Source organism: Pocillopora damicornis, chromosome 11 (assembly GCF_964200805.1).
Source record: "Pocillopora damicornis chromosome 11, jaPocDami1.2, whole genome shotgun sequence".
Lineage (NCBI taxonomy): Eukaryota > Metazoa > Cnidaria > Anthozoa > Scleractinia > Pocilloporidae > Pocillopora > Pocillopora damicornis.
Window position 1 is genome coordinate 17,929,729 of NC_142680.1, and position 21,087 is coordinate 17,950,815.

Below are 21,087 nucleotides of genomic sequence, written 5' to 3' on the forward strand. Positions count from 1 at the left end.
CCCAATGATCTAAATTTAGATTACATCGGTGTTAGCCATTTAGATTGTGTAAGTAGGGTGACTGTATGGTAGTTTGGTGATACTTTCTATAATATTCCAATATTTCGATATTTAAATAGGCATTTCCGCTATCCAATACTTTATTTTAATGAATCAAAATTATCGATCCATTTTGGCAATTCACAATCATATATCGATCAATTTTGGCTTCTCAGCTTTAACGATCGAGTAACTTTAGATTTATAAAACAACGAGAATATAAGAGAAGAAGTTGAGATCACAACCAGCTGCCGTTCGAATGAGACGGAGAGAAATTAAGGAGGATGGAATAATGAATAAATATTAAAAGGCCTTTCTAATGGTGTGATAGTTAAGTAACATTTTGCACTTTTCATGCTTCCTTTCATAAATTCTGATCGGATACGAGAAGAAGAGAAAATAATTAAGGGATATTTTCAAATACGGAAAACAAACGTTAAACATTTTTCGTTTTGTTTTTGTTTTTCAATATTTGTTTGTTGGTCTTGTTACCCAGCCTCTCTATGCTTCTCATTGGACGTCTTTGGTTCATTAACAATGAACAATGAAGTTTTTGTCTATACGCAAGATGTGAAGTCTCCATATAAAGCTTTGCATTATGTTCAGTGTTTCTGTTGACGTTGACGGCTATAAGCGTGGAAAGACTTCTCGGTCTGTTGTTGGGAATAAGAAACAGACAAATAGTAACTTTAAAGCGCACATGTATCATTACAGCTACCTTTTGGATTTTACCCGTCGCCGCTGGATCATTGTACACTTCACCATTATTTTGATACAGCATTATACGAGGTTCTCAATGCGGTTAGCCGATAGCCATAAAACCGCCAAAAAATTTAACCGTTAAGCGTAAAAATCGTCAAATTACTTAACCGTTAGTCGTATGAAAATTTAACCTACAAAATAATTTTCTGGTAACAACTGGAATGATAACAGACCTTTGCAATGTTTCATTGAAAGCAGCTTTTCAGCGGGAACGCGGGAACTGCGGGAAAACAGCAGTACAGTTTCTTTTGAAACTCACCACCGTTATCAAATATCGATCAATTTCCGCTCCTTTGCGTAATCTAGTAACTGCAGTTTTAAAACAAAGCCACTGTATGGGAAGAGTTTAACACATCCAGCTACCCTAAGTAAGGATACATGGCAGCCTGTTTAAAACTGACCAAATTCTAATTTCAAAACACTTCTCATCTTGATGTGATTAGCAAAGAAGGATACAAAACTACGCAGACTGGACCTTTTCCATTGTTAAAACACTTTAAAAGCAACAAGCGAAAGAAATTTGTCTGTTGGAAGCGAGTATATTTCAGTTTTGAAAAAAAAAATGGGGCCAATAGAGAATGAGACTAAGAGAAATTATGAAGGATGGAAAAATGGATAAAATTTAAAGTGGCTTACCAATGGTGTGCAAACTAGTTTAGTTGTGTAACATTTCACACCAGTCGTTTTTCCTTTTATCAACATAATCAGATGGGAAAACAAGTGGGTGTTTTTCAATCACAAAACATTGTTTAACGTTGCATTGTTAAAATTATGAAGATGAATTGCCAATTGTATCATTTTTCGGGATTATGACGGTTTTCAATGAATTTTAGAACTGCTTTTCTTGTTGCATGAACATTTTCTAGGAATTTCGTTTGTGCGGATAGAGCCAGTTGGTGCTTTGTACGAAAACAAAATTGAGTCCGTCTCTACATAACTGACATTTTAACATATTTCTTCATCTTTAACATGTTTGTCAGCTCCTACTAAAATTGAATTTATAAACCAGATGAATAGCTTCGTGGTGCATACCATTGGTTGGGGTTTAATCGATAAAAGACACTCCCAAGAAAGGATTATACTTGTTGTTATTTAACAATCTCGACAAACGAATCGTTCAATCAATTTGAAGCGAGCAGAATGCATTAAGGAAGTCTTAATGTCAATAGTGTCACTGAAGGGAACGAGTTTTAAGGAAGGAAGAAAAGGACACCGTTTCATTAGGTGGAGAATGATTGTAGCAACAAATTCAACAGCACACGAAACACAGACGATAACTTTTCAAAAAATAATGTGCTCGCCCACTTATGTGGGAAAAGTAGGACAAATCGCAACTGTTTTCTCAGCAGCTAACATAGTACTCTTCATCACAGCATTTCCTGAGAATTTCCTGATCCTCGTTTCCCTAAACAAGGAATCTTCAATTCATTCACCGCCCAAACTCTTGTATCGTTGTCTTGCAACATCCGATTTGTTGGTAAGTCCTGTTAGCCAGCCTTTCTACGCTATCTATTGGTTGGCCTTGGTTCAAGAGAAGTGGAATCTTTGTCGAATCGTAACTAATGCAAGCTTTATAACTGGCTTTGCATTATGTGGAGATTCTACGTTGACAATGGCGGCCATTAGTGTGGATAGACTTCTCGCCCAGTCTTTGGTGCTCAGATACAGACAAATTGTCACTTTGTAACGACTCATTTAGTTAATTTATAGTTCCCCTCTAACCCGTTCCTTTACTGCTGGAAGATTACTGAAGTGAGACAGTACTTTGCTGTCCATAGAGTTAGATCTTTTCCCCCGGAGATACGCATGTGTCATGATGCGTGCAAGCTCTTAGTTTAAATAAAACTAGCGCCATAAGTGCAAAAGGAAGAGATATCGCCATCGGAAGAGATATGAATAATTTGTATCTTCATTAGGATTACTTGGTTTTCAAGTCACTTCCTGCTTAGGAAATCGGGGTAATTAAACTCTTATGGAGTCGACATTTCTGCTTCATATTCTTGGACACAAACGTGTACAAAAGCGACACTTTTAAAGGGGAATCCACCCTTGACATCCAAACGCATTACAAAGAGACGAAGACCTTCGAATACGTGAATTTTCATCCGTGTCAAGCAAAAGGAAAATATTTCGTGAGAGGAGAAACACAATGCCTCCTATAAAAAGACTCCTCATGCTGTGCGTTTAATAGAAATACACAGTGTTTCAAAATACGCTTAAAGAACAGAGAATACCGAAGTGAAATCTTAAAGAAATATATCTCTAAATTTGACTTCACCGGGAGAAACAGGTCACTCAAAAACCTATTTGGGTTAGGATTGCGACCGACTGAAAACGTTTTTCTCGTCTAAAGGTCGCCCAGGTTCGGAGAGGTGCTATCTGTCTGACTTTCTACCGATATACTGTGGAGCAGGGCCTCTACGAACTCGCTGCTTGTTAGGAATCTAAGTCCACTGAATAAATTAAAATAATTCTATATGTTGGAAGATTATAACGGTTTTGACTTTTATCTCAGAGGTATTTCCTTGAAGTTCGCAGTGGGAATTTTGATTATGCAATTGGAGATCATTTGCGGGAACAACTGTCTCAAATGTCTTAAATCGTCGCGATTCTTTTGAGGAAAGATCGTTTGTCCGAAAGAAACTTTGAAGGGCGAGAAAAAATAAAATAGAATTGACACATATTGAACATTCTAAAAGGAAAATTCGAAGCGAATGGCCGATAGTCACTGTATTGCGGAGAAAAAGAGAGATACGGAACTGACAGGATATTTTCTTGTGTTACTATATGTTTGTAAAAGAAGCGAGACCTTAAGTCAAAACATTTTAGTTTAAATTTCCAATTAAAGTTTTATTCCAAATAATTGTGACTGCAATAAATGATCCTAAATTGCCGTTTACTCAAAAGCCCAAAAAATTATCTTCTGAGTGACTCAAAAACAGAAAATACATGTTTCGAAAGAAAGAAAGTCGTAATCTCTTGAATATTCCAATATTTTGACATTTTAATAGGCATGTCCGCTTTAATGAATCAAACTTGTCGATCCATTTTGGCAATTCGTAACCAATTTTGGCTTCTCAGTGATAACTATCGAGTACTTTAAATTTAAGAAGCGAAGAAAAGAGTTTAAGATCAAAATCTGCTGCCGTTCGAATGAGACTAAGAGAAATTAAGGAGGATGGAATGATGAATAAATGTTGAAATGGCTTTCTAAGGGTGTGATGGTTTAGTTAAGTTACAGTTTTCACCTGTTGTGTTTCCTTTTATAAATTCTGATCAGATGCGACAAGAAGAGAAAATAACTGGGGGATGTTTTCAAATGACGAAACGAAACGTTAATTTCAATTTCAAATTTCTTGACATCTACAGCCACAGATTAATTTTTTAGTCGTCAATTAAATGTGTTTGGAATTATAACTGTTTTCGATGTATTTCAAGACTATTTTTCGTGTGGCATGAACATTTTGCGGGAGATTTATTTTTGCGGATTGAGACAATTGGTGCTTTTTAGGCAAAAAATTAAATCCGTCTCTAAATGACTGACATCAGCCTGAGGGCTGATGTTCTATTGAAAGGACAGAAAGGAATGAAGAAAGGAAATAAACAATTTAAATTTTTTTATTACTTCCCTATTTATTAGTTTTACAAAGAGAAAGTAAACAGCTGGTAGGCGAGTAATCGATAGATGTTTCGAGTAAGTCCGAAAACAAAGAATGTGCTCTGGATACTTGCCATTGATTCCCCTTTGTAGTTTCTCATTTGGCTGAAGATGACAAACTTTTGCAATGTTTTATTGAACGCGATTTTTCAGCGGGAATGTAATTTTACGGATCGACAAATATCCTCAAAATCAATTAAGATATACGTTCCTAGCCAATTCCTATTTTTTTCTTTTTTATCTACAGAGAGATTTTTGTAAGAATAATAAACTAACCGATGTAGCCATCCTTAAAAAATTTTCTTCAGCTCTTATTTAAAATGCGTTCTTGAATGAAATTTGTCAACCAGATGGACACCTTTCATGGGGTTAATTGATGGAAGGCATACCCTCCAAATTTCAAGACGGTGTATATGTATAAATATGTAATAGTCTCGACGCACAGTTCGTTCAACCAATTTAAAAGGAATAGGAAGCATTTAGGAAGCCTTTAGTGTTGATGATATAGAGAATTATAAGATTTAACTGTTTCTTGGCCAGCTGGTTGCTGTGAAGAAGTATTATCCCGTGTTGTCAGCAGTTCCAAATAACCACAGCAAAAGGAGGTAAACCGTTTTAAGAGCTGCACAATGATTGCGACGACAAACTCAACAGAAAGTGGAACACAGACGAAAGCATATGAAGTATTGCGATGCTCCCCATCTTTGGTAGTTGGGTTACAACAACAATTGATTTCTTTCTCAGCAGTTAACATTTTCCTCTCCATCGCAGCACTTCTTGGAAATTTTCTAATCCTTGTTGCCCTAAAACAGGAATCTTCCCTTTATCCACCGTCAAAACTCTTGTATCGTTGTCTGGCAACAACTGATTTGTTGGTTGGTCTTGTTACTCAGCCTCTCGCTGCTACTTATTGGATGTCCGTGGTTTGCGAACACTGGAGTCTTTGTCGATACGCAAGGGACGCAGCCTACATGTCAAGCTATGTATTATGTTCAGTGTCTTTGTCGACGTTAACGGCCATAAGCGTGGACAGACTTCTCGCTCTGTTGTTGGGAATAAGATACAGACAAATAGTAACTTTAAAGCGTATGTATATCATTACAGCTACTTTTTGGACTTTATCCGTCGCCGCTGGATCAATTTCCATTTCACATTTTCGAATAACCCGTTTGTATAGTATTATAGTTATACCTTCATGCTCAGTGATTTCAATCGCCTCGTACACAAACATATTTCGCACTCTTAGAAAACATCAGGCTCAAATACATGATAATGTTCGACAACAGCAGAGCCAACCAAATGCGCTGAAGATGGCAAGATACAAGAAGGCAGTAAACGCTGCACTGTGGGTGCAGATAGCATTAGCTGTTTGTTATGTACCAAGATTTATAGTACTTCTTGTGATCACTCACAGAGAAATTTATTATTCTCATGCAGTGGCTATAAATGCAACTGCAACAATTTTAGTGTATTTTAATTCCACTTTGAACCCGTTTCTTTATTGCTGGAAAATCAGAGAAGTGAGACGAGTAGTAAAGCAGACAATCCGACAAGCACTTTGCTTTCCATGGACTTAGATATATTTTCTCGGAGTCGGTCAGCATCTATTGTGTTTTAGATGCTCTAGTGTTTGCCTATTTATGCTGATGAATATCAGATAAAAATACAGTACCATGGTTTAGTAATGTAACCTCGTCGGTAAAAAGAAAAATTGAAAGGCATAATTAATATCACCTAGATGCCGTGAGGTGCTATCTGTTTGACTTTCCTCCGATATACTGTATGGCAGAACCTCTTCGAACCCGCTGCTTGTTTTCATGCCAAATGCTAAGGCTGTATTCTGTTCATTCCATGTTTTTAAAATTGATCTAGTGAACCATATAATAACTACGCGCTCAGTATTGTGAACTAAACTACTCTTGATTCTAAGCGCACGATTGATAAGAATTGAACGAAATGAGCTCTTTTATATGAAATATGTCTCAGCCTTGAGAGAGAAGAGGTAAATAGAGAATGAGAGATATTGTAGAAGTTAGGAAAGTAAATTAAGATAAAAATTAAATGGACGGTTTGTTAGTTTAGTTACTTTATATTTATTACCTGTTGCAGTTAATTCAGGTTCTTGTCAGAAGCGAAAGGAAGAGAAAACAGCCTGTAGATTATTTTTTAATAACAAGACATCAATGAGATATTGTTTGAAATCGCTAGGAATCTAAATCTACCTAATAATTTTGTATAATTTCATATATTTGGAGGTTTTAACGGTTGTGAGTTCTATCTCAGAGGTATTTCCGTATAATATGCAAAGATTGCGATGGGAGTTTTTGTTATGCAATTGGAGATCATTCATGCTTTGTGGAAACAAATGTCTTTCCGATTCCAGATGCGTGAAATTCTAAAATTTGTTCTAAGAACTAGGAGAATCTAGTAGAATCTGACGAATATTTTGGAGAATCATATGGTTTCCAATACTGAACTGAGGGAAGAGGGTCAGTCGTCGCTGACAGAGTACAACGGGGAGACTAAAATAAGGGTTTGATTGTTTGTGCAGTCTTAAAAACGCGGGAAATTGACCGCCGCGGTTTCTAAGATGGCTTTCTTTTCAGGATAGATCGTTTGTTTGAGAGAAACTTTGAAGGGCAAAAAATAAGATAGAATTGACAAATACTGAAAATATTAAAAGAAAAATTCGAAGCGAATGGTCGGTACACACCGCATTATATTGCAGGAGAAAGAGAAAAACAGAATTTTAATTATAGGATATTAACTCGTTTTATTATATATTTGCGAAAGAAGCGAGACCTTAAGTCAAAAAAATTTCATTTAAATTTCGAATTAAGTTTCATTCTAAATAATTGTACTGCAATAAATGTTCCTTAATTGCCAATCAGTCAAAAGCCCAAAACAATTTTTTTCTGAGTGACTCAAAAACAGAAAAATGCAAATTTCAAAAAATGAAAGTAAAAGTTTCTTGAATATTCCAATACTTTGACATTTTGATAGGCATATCCGCTATCTAGTATTTTACTTTAATGAATCAAAGTGGTCGACCATTTTGGCATTTCATAACCATATATCGATCAATTTTAGCTTCACAGCGTTCATGATCGAGTAAATTTCAATTTAAAAAAACCAAAACAAGTTAGAAAAGAATTTAAGATCACAATCAGCTGCCGTTCGAATGAGACTGAGAGATATTAAGGAGAACGGAAGAATGGATAAATACCAAAATGGCTTTCTAGGGGTGTGATGGTTAAGTTAAGTAATAATTTTTCACCTGTTATGGTTCCTTTTATAAATTCTGATCAGATACGACAAGAAGAGAAAATAATTGGGGTTTGTTTTTAAATAACGAAACGAAACTTTATTTTTAAAAATTTCTCGACATCTACGGCCATAGATTGATTTTTCAGTTGTCAGTTAAATGCGCTCGGAATTATAACTGTTTTGAAATTATTTCAAGACTGTTTTTCGAGTGGTATGAACGTTTTGCGGAAGATTTATTTTTGCAGACGGAGAAAATTTGCGCTTTTCAGGCAAAAGGTGAAGTGCGTCTCTAAATGAATAACAGTTTCATCAGTTTGATGGGCGAAACATCAGCTTGAGGGCGGATGTTCTGCTGAATCGAAAGGACAGATAGGAAGAAAGGAAGGAAATAGATAATTTGTATTTTTATTACTTCCTACTTCCATCTTCTTTTTAGTTTTACAAAGAGGAAGTAAACAACTGGTGGACGAATAGTAGATAGATGTTTCGAGTAAGTTCGAAAACAAAGAATGTGCTTTGGATACTTGCAATTGAATCACTTTTGTAGTATCTCATTTGGCTGAAGATTACAAACGTTCGCAATATTTTGTTCAACGCGATTTTTCAGCGAGAATGTAATTTTGCGGATCGACAAACATCCTCAAAATCAATTTAGGCTTGCCGTTCCGGGCCAATTCCTGTTTATTTTTGTTTTTTGTTTTTGTTTTTTTGAAAGAATAATAACTACCCGGTGTAATCATCCTTGAATTTTTAAAGTTCTTATTTAAAAAGTGTTCTTGAATGAAATTTATCAGCCAGTCGAACATCTTTTATGGGGTTGATTTATGCAAGGCATTCTCCAAATTTCAAGAAAGGTATATATGTATAAAACGAGTAGGATGCATTAAAGAAGCTTTTTATTGTTGATAAAATAAAGAATTATAAGATTTAACTAATTATTAAGCAGTTGGCTGCTGTGAAGAAGTATTATCCCGTGTTGCCAGCAGTTCCAAAAAACATTAGCTGTAGGAAAACCGTTTTAAGAGCTGCACCATGATTACAACGACAAACTCAACAGAGGGTGGAACACAGACGGAAACATATTAAGTATTGCTATGTTCCCCCTCCTTGATAGTTGGGTTACAATAACAGTCAGTTTATCTTCAGAAATTAACATTTTCCTCTCCATCACTGGCAGCATTTCTTGGGAATTTTCTAATCCTTGTTGCCCTCAACGAGGAATATTCCCTTCATTCACCGTCCAAACTCTTGTATCGTTGTCTGACAACAACCGATTTGTTGGTTGGTCTTATTACTCAGCCTCTCGCTGCTGCTTATTAGATGTCCTTGTTTCACGAACATTGGAGTCTTTGTCGATACGCAAGGGATGGAATCTACATATCAAGAAATGCATTATGTGGAGTTTCTTTGATGGCGTGATGACCATAAGCGTGGACAGACTTCTCGTCCCGTTGTTGGGGCTGAAATACAAAAAAATCGTAACTTTGAAGAGCACCTATATCATTACAGCTTTCTTTTGGATTCTATCCATTATCGCTGGATCATTTTCCATTTCAGATACTGGATTAACCCGTTGGCTCAGTGGTATAGTTCTAACATCATGCTCAGTGATTTCAATCGCCTCATACAGGCGTTTTCTTCGCCGTGGTGACTTCAAACTTTTAGCGATTTTGCTAGCATGACAGCCGATTATGCAAATTAGTTCATTGAGCAAACTCCGACCGTTTTACATAAGTAGCTCGATAAATCTTAGATTTTGGCCATTTTAAGTTGAAAATATAGTAGGACAGAGCTTTTAGACCACACTGATTGATACTCTAAAGATTTTAAAAGGCCAAAATTTGACGAATTTTTCTATCTCGTGACGAAAGACGTCAACAACAACGTATCGAATATCATAATTTGATTAGCGCTCAGTCAACCTTTTAATGGCAATTTGTTATTTCATATTTGAGTTCTGACAGCTTACGCTATTTAAACCTGTGTGAACATTTCGGAACCAAACTACAGGATTTTATTTAGTGCAACTAGCGATAACAGCGCACACTAAAATATACCGTGACCAGTGACTCTGTCACGTAATTCAATTGTGTAATTATCCTGAATTACTTCTCCCATCTAGATAAAGCAGTGATAACATCGTCTTTTGGCTCAGAATTCTAGTCGGCAGGAATAAGAGAAAATTTTGTCTGCACACCTGACTTTATGAGAGTTTCTATTCACAACTTTAGAACTTTCTTGTAGAAAAGGACTCCGCGTTTTTAAAGGAAATAAATTATTTCGTTACGTGTCACCTAATTTTTCCAACAATTAGCCATATCTATGTTGTAAAGTGCGTAATCCTGTTAGCTGTAATTCAATTGCTTCTTTCGGCACTGATTTGCTTTTGATTAATAACACTAAATTCTTGAAGCAGCATTCGCAGTAAGATGTCTTGTTTTCTGTCGCATTCCATAGAAACTTCGTGCGGAGACTCACGAGGAGTTTCCGGGTTGTTTAATTTACTTCAGTATACTGACTCAGTAGAGAGTCATCTCTTCTTAATCCATTTGTCAAAATAGAGTGTCACGGAAGGAATGTTGGTCTGTGCAAAGCATAGGCACACCTATGGGAAGTTCTGGCGCCAAAGATCAGCGTGCCAGTATCCGACACACCCTGGTAGCGATTCCAAGGGGGCAAAGAGCCGGTATTCTGTCAATTTGGAAATTTCAAAGGCCATTTCTAAGATGTATGGCGTTCTCGTTCAAGTAGGTTCAGGTAGGAACAAGTGATTTAAGATACTGAAGTGGCTGATTTCAACCAATCTCTCCCGTTTTCTCCCCAATCGCTCTTTCGTATATTAATCCACTTTTTCCTACGTCCAGTTATTTGTATTAACTGCTGCAACAAGCACAATGCTTCTGTGAAGGAAATGCCATGGGTCTCTTTGGAATCCACAGAGAAAGAAGACAGTGACTCCTGCGCTTATGTGATGTAAAAGAGTTTGTGCGAATAAAAAGCGTTTGATATTGATGCATGCAGTTGTGTACATAAGCTGAGATACATAGCCCTTTTCCAATAAAATAACAAATAACTTTAGTAATTAATCATAGCTTACTGGAGTTTTGCCTATATCAGGGATCTCGAGGTAATTGCCTTTTGGTTACGTTAATTGCAAGACACACAGAAAGGTACATCTGTTTGTATCGATTCAGTTTTTGTAGATATTTTGTAAACTACAAAAGAGATGTGCCTAGTGCTAAAGCAGTTAGCCTGCGTACAAGGCTCTCGGCGAAAAGCCTGTAGTAAGCATCTGAGAGAACAGACGCCATGTCTTTCTCTCGCGTAACTTCTCGCTCGTGCGTGCTAGGTTTAATCACTCGCGCCCAGTTGACTTTGAAAGCATGTTACCTAGTTTATGTGTACAAATTCATCTAAAACTTGATATCTTTAATCGAAGGCCAAGCAAAGATGTCGCTCTAGAGAAGTTCAAACTAGCCATGAGCTCACCTATTACACCAAGTTCTTCCAGGCTATCCCACAGCACCAATGACGAAATGTGGACTCCTTCAGCCGTGTTGGCGCTTGACGAAAGCATAGAAATACAGGATTTCAGACCAACGAGATGAAATGTCCAAGATCCAATTCAAGTTTCCAATGCATGCTTTGATAGCCTCGCCGATGCTGTACAAAAACCCAGGATTACACATTTGGAATCCCAAGTAGATTGTTGGGAAAAAATGCTCCTTTACTGAAAAATCTGAATTTGTGCAAAAAGCCGGGGAAGCGTACCAGCTGGTGTGCGATGTCATAGCTCCAAGAGATGGTAAAGCGTTATTCTAAGCAGTCGTAGACCATGAACAGAAGTGCAAGACAGCTATTGATGTTGGCCTTCAAACCCTTATGGTCGCCTATCAGAATGCTCCCACAAAATCACTTAAGACTCAAATACTGAGTATTTATGCTGATGGATTCTCAGCCAACGAGCTTAAACGCTTACATCAACCATTTGAAAACCTCTCCGATAGACAAATAAAGAAGGCAAGAGCACAGGCGAAGAGTGAGGGGCCTGGAGTGCCCATTGAAAAAATCCCGCGTCATAGAATCCGTATACAACAGCGTCAGCTAGACCACTTCTTAGAGTTCACTATTAGGCCATATTACTATCAAGACGTAGCCTACGGTACTCGCACCATAAAACTTGAGAACGGTGAAGAGTTTGTCATACCTAACGTGGTGCGCACAGTGGCCAAATGCACCATCATTAATCAATACATGGACCATTGCAAACAAACTGAATTTCAACCGATAAGTAAATCCACGATGTGGAGAGTACTAGAAGTTCAAGGGGCCATACAGAGGAAATCGTTGCGGGGTCTAGACAATACTGCAGCTGAGGGAGCGGATGGTTTTAAGGATTTTCTCCAAATTATAGACGAACTGGAACGCGTGGGAGCGGAAAAGGATTGGTGTAAAGAAGTTCGGAAGAGGCTTCAGGAGAGCAAGTTGTATTTGAAGACTACATACCGTAATCACTGCAAAGAGGACGATAGCAAATGTGCCGATCACTGTAAGGTCTTTGCACTGAGCGATGCTGGTGACACTGACTTTCAGAAAGTATGCAGTCATAGCCACAACGTAAATTGTGAGGATTGTGAGAAGCTGAAAAGTGTTCTTGAAGAAGTAAGTGGTGTTATTTCTGAGTACACAATGCAATTGGGTAAGGTTCAAGCGGAAGACCATCTTTATGAAGCAAAAAATGCTGCCGCTAAGATCTTTGGATGGAAAGGGCATATCCTGAGAGAAGAGAATCAGAATCAGTGCAAGCGTCAAATTCTTGACTCTTTGAAGGGAGATGAAGCATTTATAGTAGTTGACTGGGCAATGAAGTTCACAGCAATGAAGTTTCGGGAAAAGCAAGCAGAATGGTTTGCTAAGAGGGGAATCAATTGGCATGTGAGTAGCGTTGTTGTAAGACAGGAGGAAAGCCAAGAAGTAACTTGCTACGTACACCTTTTTAACAGCTGTAAACAAGACTGGTTTTCAGTGCTGTCAGTCCTTGAAAATCTCTTTGTCACCATAAAGTTACAAAATCCAGGAATAAAAAAGGCCTTTCTAAGATCAGATGAAGCAGGTTGCTATCACAGCAATAAGCTGGTATCATCCCTACGAGAGCTCGGACATCACCAGGGAATCGAACTCATGAGGTACGATCATTTTGAGCCGCAGGCTGGAAAAGATATGTGTGACAGGATTTTGTGTCTGTTAAAAGCGTCAATCAGGAGATACTGCAACGAAGGCCATGATGTTGTTTCTGCCGCAGACATGTATAACACATTGAAAGAGAGACCGGTCAAGGGAACGACGGCGTCAGTGTGCATAGTCCAAGAACAGAACTCAACCCTAGAAATTAACAAGATTGCCAATTTCAACAGCTTACACAACTTTGAGTTTTCACATGAGGGCCTGCGCGTTTGGAGAGCGTTTAATGTTGGGCCTGGAAAGTTTATTCCATGGAATAAAATTGTAATTTGTCCACAGCAAAAGACGGATCTCGTGGAGGAGATTCCATTCTTCCCCATTACTGCTCGACGAATTGCATCAGCAGGAGAAAGCAATGATGGCAACGACGGTAGTACCTATCAATGCTCTGAGCCTGGTTGCGATGAAGATTTTAAGACCCAGGCCGACCTTGACCTTAATATGAACTTGCTAGTTCATCATGTGAGTCCTGTGCCTGCGAGCATGACTGAAATTCTTTATGACAAAGTGAAGAGGGAGTGGGTTCATCACTTTCAGTCATTGTCATTAGGGAATGAAATTTCGACTGAACTGGTGGCAATGGCCACAGAACCCTTGACAAATGCTTCACAGCTTCCCATGGGATGGGCTCTTCATAAGAGAAGTGCAAGTGTACGGTTTTCGCAAAATGTCAGGCAGTACTTGACACAGAAATTTAATATTGGACGAGACACTGGCAGAAAACAAGACCCAGAGCAAGTTGCAAAGGATATGCGAACTGCCTGCACTAAAGATGGAGAGAGAATGTTCGATAGAGCAGAGTGGTTATCTAGCATACAGATTCAGGGTTTCTTCTCGAGATTGTGCCTTAAAGAGAGATCTAAAATACAACAAGAATCGGATGATGCCACAGACGTAGACGACGAAGACGACGACTTGGTAGAGGCATCCGCGTCTGATGTAGACGAAGAGTGTTTGAGAGAGGCGAGGAACACAATAATGGATGAGATAGGACTGAAACATCCAATCATGTTTGATATCTATGATGTGTGCTCGTTGGCAAGAGAGGGAAGGTTGCCTAGCCTGAAAGTCAAGATACTAAGAGACATGTGCAAACATTTTCATCTCTCATTCAAAATGCGAGATACAAAGGCAGCACTTCTTGCAAAAATGGAGGAAATGATTTCGGAGTGCAGTTGCTATGCAATCGAGTTATGACGTCCACTCGTTAGGCGAATGCGATATTCTTTTTTACAAGAATCCTCCAAAGTTATGAACCGAGACTGTTATGCAGACAGGTGTGACGACAACATAATATTTGTTCCTGTCTGCTAGATATCCGAGCAATTGCTGCTTTATTTCAACGTGAGAAGTAATTCAGGATAATTACACGATGGAAGTACGTGAGAGTCACTGGTCACGGTGTATTTTAGTGTGCGCTGTTATCGCCGGTTACACTAAATAAAATCCTGCTGTTTGGTTCTGGAATGTTCATAGAGGTTGAATAACATAGGCTGTCAGAACTCAAATATGAAATAACAGAAGCCAATTTTTTTAAAAAAAGATTGCCATTAAAAGGTTGACTGAGCGCTAATCAAATTATGATATTCGATACGTTGTTGTTGACGTCTTTCGTCACGAGATAGAAAAGTTTGTCAAATTTTGGCCTCTTAAAATGTTTAGAGTATCAATCAGTGTGGTCTAAAAGCTCTCTCCTACTATATTTTCAACTTTAAATGGCCAAAATCTAAGATTTATCGAGCTACTTATATAGAACGGTCGGAGTTTGCTCAATGAACTAATTTGCATAATCGGCTGTCACGCTAGCAAAATCGCTAAAAGTTTGAAGTCACCACGGCGAAGAAAACTAATAAGTGCAAGATGTTTTTATATTTTTCTTATGCCAAACAACTTATTAGAAGAAATCAAGCGGAGTTTTCAATGGTCTGGTCTGGACTTGAGCAATATCAACCAAGAAAGAAAGAATACATTTGACCAATTTCAGAAAGCTGTCCAACGTGTGTTATTAAATAAATCATGACGAACCTCTGAATAAACGAATATAAAAATTGAAATGCTTTTTATACACCTTACATATCACACAGTCTAAGAATACAAAAGATCTTTTGCTGCATGCGGTGTGATACGAGGACCGGGCTTTTTAACTTTCGAAATTTTCGATGTCGCAAGCGGTCAAAAAAGGGCCTTTTGCAGCTTTGACTATTGAGAGCTCTTAAAATTTTATTTTAACGTATTTCCAGAAACTAATGTGGTTTTATTTACTCGCTACCAAAGGTAGATTATTGGGCAAAGTTTGAGGGAAAACTTTATTCCGATGCGAAATGCCCTGGACCGCTCTTACAGAGATCGCCTCTTAAAAGCTTCAATATTAGCGGGGGAGGTTATTCAATTTTGTTTTTTCTCTATGAAGATGTCTTTTTTATATCGATCATTCGCCCGTAAGAAAATAAATAGGAAGAGAGAATCAAAAATACACTGAGAATTCAGAGGAAAACTTTTCAATTGCAACTGGCTAGTACCATTCTATTGCGTTAAAGTTGAGGTACTGAACCACAACATTGTAAAGTAACATTTCCTTGTGCTACAACTACTATTTTTTGTCGGAATTTCAGCCGGCTTAAACTTTCACGTCAAAAAGTGGCAACCAAAAAAAAAAAAAAACGCATCTTGAATATATTTTTATTTTGATGTGAATGGCCGGTATCGTTTTCATATTATTAATCAAAATTGTTCCTCGATATACTTTGAAATACTCCATTTTTGATCGATTTTATTATTCACAACAGTTAATTAACCTAAACCATATCAACCATTCATCAGCAAGTTATTCGAACAGTACCGTATTGAAATGGTGGCAAATCTTATTAAATATATGTGGCAACTGACAGGCCTTTACTTTGATGCATGCTTTTTCTTATTTTTATCTTTTTTAATGAACTACGTCAAATGGTTATAAAACGCATTTTGTTACTTTATTATTTTTTATTGACTGTCGTAAACCAATGTTTACATGTTATTTTGTTTTGTTTCCAATACAGTTTTGTTTATTTAAAAAAATATCGGCCATTTTACATTTAAAATATACGCCTGCATTATTTTTTTAAGCCTCAACTCTGAAACTAGTTCTTCGAATCACTTCACATTAACTTGAATTCTAGTATGAGCGATTAAAATCCTCAGTAGAATTCCTATTATACTACTAAATTCCCGCCATTATTTGTAGCCGGGGTGGGGGTGTAGTTGGGAGGATTTTTGGCGCGGCCAAATGGTTTTCAGGGGCAACGGATGGGAGGGGGGGTAATGTCGTCCCAATAGAGTGTAACGGGGCAACTACACGGAACTGACTACCAATGAGGGATCATTAGAACAATACTGAGCCGTAGAGGAGGGAGTCAGGTAAATTTCATTGTGACACGACCAAAATCCTTCAGTACCTCCTTTACCCACCGTCCTCTCACACACAGCCACGCGCCCCCGCACCCACGCACCCATGCACACACGCACCCACGCACCCACGCACACACTCAGAGGCGATAGACAATGACCGTCCCCTAAATCCGAATCTGTCATACGAAAAAAAAAAAGTTTTTCCTTAATACGAATTAGTTGGTCCTTCATGAGAGTCAGTCACCACCTCCACCACCTCCACAACCTCCTGAGCTCCCACCGGCATCTGCTGACCCCCCTCCAAACCCAGGGTGGGTCGATTTCCAACCTGCGGTATGATGGAAAATTGGACTTCAATAAATTGATACACTTTGGCTCTTTTTATCATATTCTGGTATAAATGGAAAGTAAAAAAGTAAGAAATAGTTAAAAATCTTGATTTTCCTTTTGCCTATTTGAATGCCTTTTGCAAATCTCTGTGAACGTTTCGCATATTTTGCGTGACAGCGGCTATTTCATGTGTTTTCTTGGTACTTTTGCGCAGGTAATTGGCAATTGATGCCTTCATAGGTTTGATGCCTTCTTAGACCTCTCGCACGTTCGCATCGCTCGCCAGCTCAAATCTCGCGAGATTGTGACTGAGCACTAATGAGCGAGGAAATCCAATAAACTGACCAGCAGAGTAATCATTTGAACCTGTGAACCCCAGAGACCACAAATACTTTGCAGAGAAGGGAATACTTGGCCAGGGATTAAAAAATTCTAAATTGGTACCCTCTGCTTGCATGGATTCGACTAGATAGAAACGCCGTCTTAAGGCATAGAGCTGAGATAAGCTTTCAGTTTTTTTACTGTTACAAAATCAGAATACTGACAGAGGTCATAATACATAGTCAAAAAAATTTTGAGGCACTTCTCGAGGGTCACAACATTATAGCTGAAGAAAAGCGACCACTATTTCCCCCAGATGAAATGCTGGTTCGTTAGCAGATGCTATCAGAGCTATTTTTTACCTAGTAAAATTTGGCGAATTTGGTTTCGCAGTTTACGGAGCATTGAAACAACGGAAATGTAATTACCACTTGACTTTGGTTGCCGCCTGTCAAAGGAGGAAGAAAAAGTGGAACTTGTTCCCGATGGATAAATTACATTTAATGGAAATTGAGCAGTGGACATTCCAAGGGGTGGTTCCGCCTGTTCAATGTTTCCAGGTGGAATTGGATCTCGACCAAGGTCTTCGATGTACGAATAGACCACCACGATGAAGTAGATCTTGAGGAGGAAATGAATAATAGGATGGCGTGGTTTTTCTGAACCGATCATGGAACAAAGCTAATCAACAGCTATGCAATCTCGAATTACTAGCAATACTCAATTGAAAATTGCTCTAGGAGTGCAACAAAACTTACCGACAGCAGCCATTCAATGCCGTAGAGAAGCAAGAAGAATGCAAACTATGGCATAAATCATAAATCGTGTTCAGTAATAAGTCCGTCGAAAATTTTCGTCTGACACTCAATACAAATTTTTGTTTCAATTTACCCCTCTGATGACGATAATAAAAAATGCGATAAATCCAAAATTGAAGAAGAGCTCGAACATACTCCACCCAAGCCAAGGAAATGCCAAGCGCGCGTCACCCTGCGACGGAAAAGAACAACAACTATTTTTCGGCACTTTGAAAAACATAAACTTTTTTTTTTTTTGTAATTGTGTGGTAGATACCAATTAACAATTATTCCCCGAGCCCCGAATTATGAAGATGATAACACCGTAACTGATATTAACTAGGCCAGACTGAACTATTGATAAGTAATGCCTAATCAATGAAAAAAAAATCAAAGAAAACAGGAACAGTTAAATGAAACAAAACCAATGTTAATTCTGGCTGGCGTCGAAAAGCTAGCTCCGTCGCAAAATCTTACAGCTAGTTTTCACATTTCTAAAAGATGAATTATTATGACCCACTAAGACAAAGTTTTGTCACAATCTCAAATCTTCTCTAATAATTTTCAGTTATATACTTAATTTGTGTTCTTGTTACAGGACAATTGTAATGTTGGACTTACTGAGCAACTTGATCCCAGAAGTAACAGGTTCACCAACAGTGAGATCACTTTGAATGCGAGGTTAACGTAACCCAGTGTGATGATCACTAAAGAGATGAGCGTTAGACAAGAAAAATCAATCAATCAATCAATCAATCAATGCATGGAAGATGGAAGATAGAGGATATTCAATGGCTGCTTGTGGATACAAATACATTCACCCTGTTGTATTGGTTCGTGCAGGATAGCACTTAGTAGTACAGTCCCTTCGTCAAATCAAATGTTTTGTCTCCGGAATCATTGTCAATGGATTATTTTAACAAACGAACATCCAAAGTCATTCTCTACTTTAGGGAACTTTTTATTTCCTTCGAATCCACCGTGGGTAAAAAAGTCTTTAGCGTTGGGAAATAACTCAAAAACCCCTCAACCTTTCTTAGCCGTGCATGGCACGAATTTAATCAGGAGTGCCAAACTGAGACTATTCTCAAACCTGTCAGACTTGCTCTCCTGCAAGCTCAATTGAGCTTTTTGAAAGATTTGATGAGACAAAAGCAAGGCCGGGAAGGTACATCTCCCATAAAGTATGCTGAACATTTCCATAAAACGCGGGTTGAACGTCACTTTTACGGTGCTAATTTCAAAGAAGATCGCAGCAAGATCGCAATGGTAAAATGTATATTACACATTGGATAATCTTTCAACAGCAGACAATTTCATCCTAAACATGTGTTCTTCCTAGCATATTTACGAAACAAGACAAAAGTAAGATGTAATACCTAGAAAAAGCTTTTTGCTGGAAGGCGAATTTTGGCTGAATTCATCGACGTTTTTTTCCAGAAGCTTGTAAACTTTAATGTTATGACTTTGTTGATAAATTGAATATGCTGATACAATCTGTAATATAGATACGGAAGGAATTAGGAATCAGGTTTAAAATAAATTGAACTACTTGACATATAAAACTAATTCTTCTTCGCTCAGACACTCCCGAGGATCTTTTGTTCACTTACATGTAAGACTTGCAAATGCAACATGTAATTTAAAAACAGGAAAGAAAAGAATTAAAAAACCACAGAACACAGTCTCAGCAAACCAAACTGCTTGAATTATTATTTTTTGACTTAGTAAACGTTAAGAAGGTTACAATTGCTCGTTCTGAAATGCCAGAATACGCAAATGCCTTGGCACTGAAAATATAATTTGTACGGTTAGCAACACCTGGATCGTTTTTGAACAGACAGAAACTATGCACTAAAACCTACAGAAATTTTTTAAGAGATGGAACGAACTTTCGCGCAGTTAATCTCCACTTTAGTTATTTTCTGCGGAACTAAAAGCTAGCAGTTTCTTCAAAAAGGTATGAAAGCAGAGGGATACTTCAGAGTTTTATGTAATTAATCTTTGTTAAAACTTACTAGGCCGAAGATTCCGAGAATAATAGCACCTGTTCGTAGACTGCACCCGCAGCAACAAGTTTTCACCAAAACTGCCATTGTACAAGTCGTGGTTACTCTTCTAAATGTCAAACTCGACTGAGGTCAGATGTTGATGTTGATGCTTTAAAGCCTTACACAATTGAGCAGATCCGTTTTTAAAAATTCCTCTTAGTAATTTTCCTAGCATCATGGTGGCTCACTACCAATGTTGACAAATTTCCGTTGTCAAAACATACGAATAAAAGGGTTATAAAATCACGAGCGTTAAGTAATTTCCATAAATCAAGGTGAGTAAAAAACCAGCCAAGATTATGTCACCATCGCTTTATTCAAGCTATGCAAAATTTTCTGTAGAAGCTTTCCAAATGATTTTCTACGAACTTCATTTCACAAGCGGTTAAATTTTATTTTTGTAGTTAAAAAAAGTATTTTGTATAAAATGCGTAGTCGAAATAAGTAAATTTTAGTACATAACACATCACGCGTAACTGCAAATAAATTTGAATAAAAAGAGGAAAAAATATTTTGTCTCCGCCGGGAACCGATTTACAAGAGCGAGTGAACGTAGCCCTTTTTTTTTTTTCGTATCTATACTGTGAAAGACAGCCTCTGGAAAGATATTTGCGTTGTTTCTTTCAATCGTATGACCAGGTAAAACTAAATTTTAGTAGTGGTGGTGAAGACCATCATAATGACAAATTTTCATGCGCACGACATCATAGTAAAGTTTAAAACGCGACAAAAGTTTTTTTTTTTCTTTCGTGTCTAATATTGCTATTGCTTTAATTCATTAAGTTATTTTACTTTACGTAGGTATGAAAAGTAAAATTCCACCTCTTCATTGAGTTTCAGGTAGTCTCAGCACGTTTCATCAAATGACGTCTAGTGGATGAAACAGAATAGTTCGAGCTAATTCAGTTCATTCCTTAATACAAGCCATTGTTTTAAACGACGCAACAAAAGGTTGGCCTTGACTCATAGTCATTTATTTCCTTCGGAAAAATAACCAGCTTTTATTCACCAGTTAAGCCTGTCCATAAATTATGAAAGCTTATGAAATTGTTGATCAACAATTGATCAACAATTTGGAAACCTATGAAGACTCAGTGTGATTGGTTATCAACTAAAACAAGAAAAAGAGGGATTCGTGACACAATCGCATTGCCTGGAGCTAATCAGATTGCAAGGATCAACGGTGATAAAAAAAAATATGTAATAAATTATAATGATGGAATGAGTGGAGTGT

At 37.7% G+C, this 21,087-nt stretch overlaps 3 protein-coding genes across 4 annotated transcripts; 2 read left to right on the forward strand and 1 right to left on the reverse strand.

Moving 5' to 3' along the window:
- The first annotated feature begins 4,909 nt into the window (after positions 1-4,909).
- LOC113668925 (melanocyte-stimulating hormone receptor-like) lies at positions 4,910-6,705 on the forward strand. The gene has a single exon (XM_027184904.2). The coding sequence runs from the start codon at positions 5,089-5,091 to the stop codon at positions 6,034-6,036; it is 948 nt and encodes a 315-aa protein (XP_027040705.2). The 5' UTR covers positions 4,910-5,088; the 3' UTR covers positions 6,037-6,705.
- A 2,794-nt stretch (positions 6,706-9,499) lies between these two features.
- Positions 9,500-14,332, forward strand: LOC149037926 (uncharacterized). The gene is made up of 4 exons (XM_089186421.1): positions 9,500-10,483; positions 11,166-12,661; positions 13,247-13,429; positions 14,282-14,332. Exons 2-4 carry the CDS (start codon positions 11,609-11,611, stop codon positions 14,330-14,332), a joined length of 1,287 nt encoding a protein of 428 aa, XP_089042547.1. The 5' UTR covers positions 9,500-10,483; positions 11,166-11,608.
- Positions 14,333-15,929: 1,597 nt separating this feature from the next.
- LOC113668927 (uncharacterized) lies at positions 15,930-20,051 on the reverse strand. 2 transcript variants are annotated; one of them, XM_027184906.2, is made up of 7 exons: positions 19,821-20,048; positions 19,182-19,299; positions 18,424-18,509; positions 17,897-17,995; positions 17,764-17,808; positions 17,434-17,626; positions 15,930-16,682 (listed from the first exon to the last, which is right to left on the reverse strand). In XM_027184906.2, exons 1-7 carry the CDS (start codon positions 19,896-19,898, stop codon positions 16,591-16,593), a joined length of 711 nt encoding a protein of 236 aa, XP_027040707.2. In that variant the 5' UTR covers positions 19,899-20,048; the 3' UTR covers positions 15,930-16,590. The 2 variants fall into 2 exon arrangements, with proteins under 2 accessions (XP_027040707.2, XP_027040708.2); XM_027184907.2 differs by lacking the exon at positions 17,897-17,995 and having other exon boundaries at positions 19,821-20,051.
- Between the last annotated feature and the right edge of the window lie 1,036 nt (positions 20,052-21,087).

What these genes read in the sequence shown, in the direction of transcription:
- LOC113668927 (XM_027184906.2), bottom strand. Translation starts at nt 19,898, where the DNA reads ATGGCAGTTTTGGTGAAAACTTGTTGCTGCGGGTGCAGTCTACGAACA. An exon ending in TTCTCGGAATCTTCGGCCTA is followed by an intron (nt 19,300 to 19,820) that starts GTAAGTTTTAAC and finishes TCTATATTACAG; the next exon opens with ATTGTATCAGCATATTCAAT. An exon ending in CAGCAAAAAGCTTTTTCTAG is followed by an intron (nt 18,510 to 19,181) that starts GTATTACATCTT and finishes TCATCTCTTTAG; the next exon opens with TGATCATCACACTGGGTTAC.
- LOC113668925 (XM_027184904.2), top strand. Translation starts at nt 5,089, where the DNA reads ATGATTGCGACGACAAACTCAACAGAAAGTGGAACACAGACGAAAGCA.
- LOC149037926 (XM_089186421.1), top strand. Translation starts at nt 11,609, where the DNA reads ATGGTCGCCTATCAGAATGCTCCCACAAAATCACTTAAGACTCAAATA. An exon ending in AGAGGGGAATCAATTGGCAT is followed by an intron (nt 12,662 to 13,246) that starts GTGAGTAGCGTT and finishes ATTTGTCCACAG; the next exon opens with CAAAAGACGGATCTCGTGGA. An exon ending in TGAACTTGCTAGTTCATCAT is followed by an intron (nt 13,430 to 14,281) that starts GTGAGTCCTGTG and finishes CCTGTCTGCTAG; the next exon opens with ATATCCGAGCAATTGCTGCT.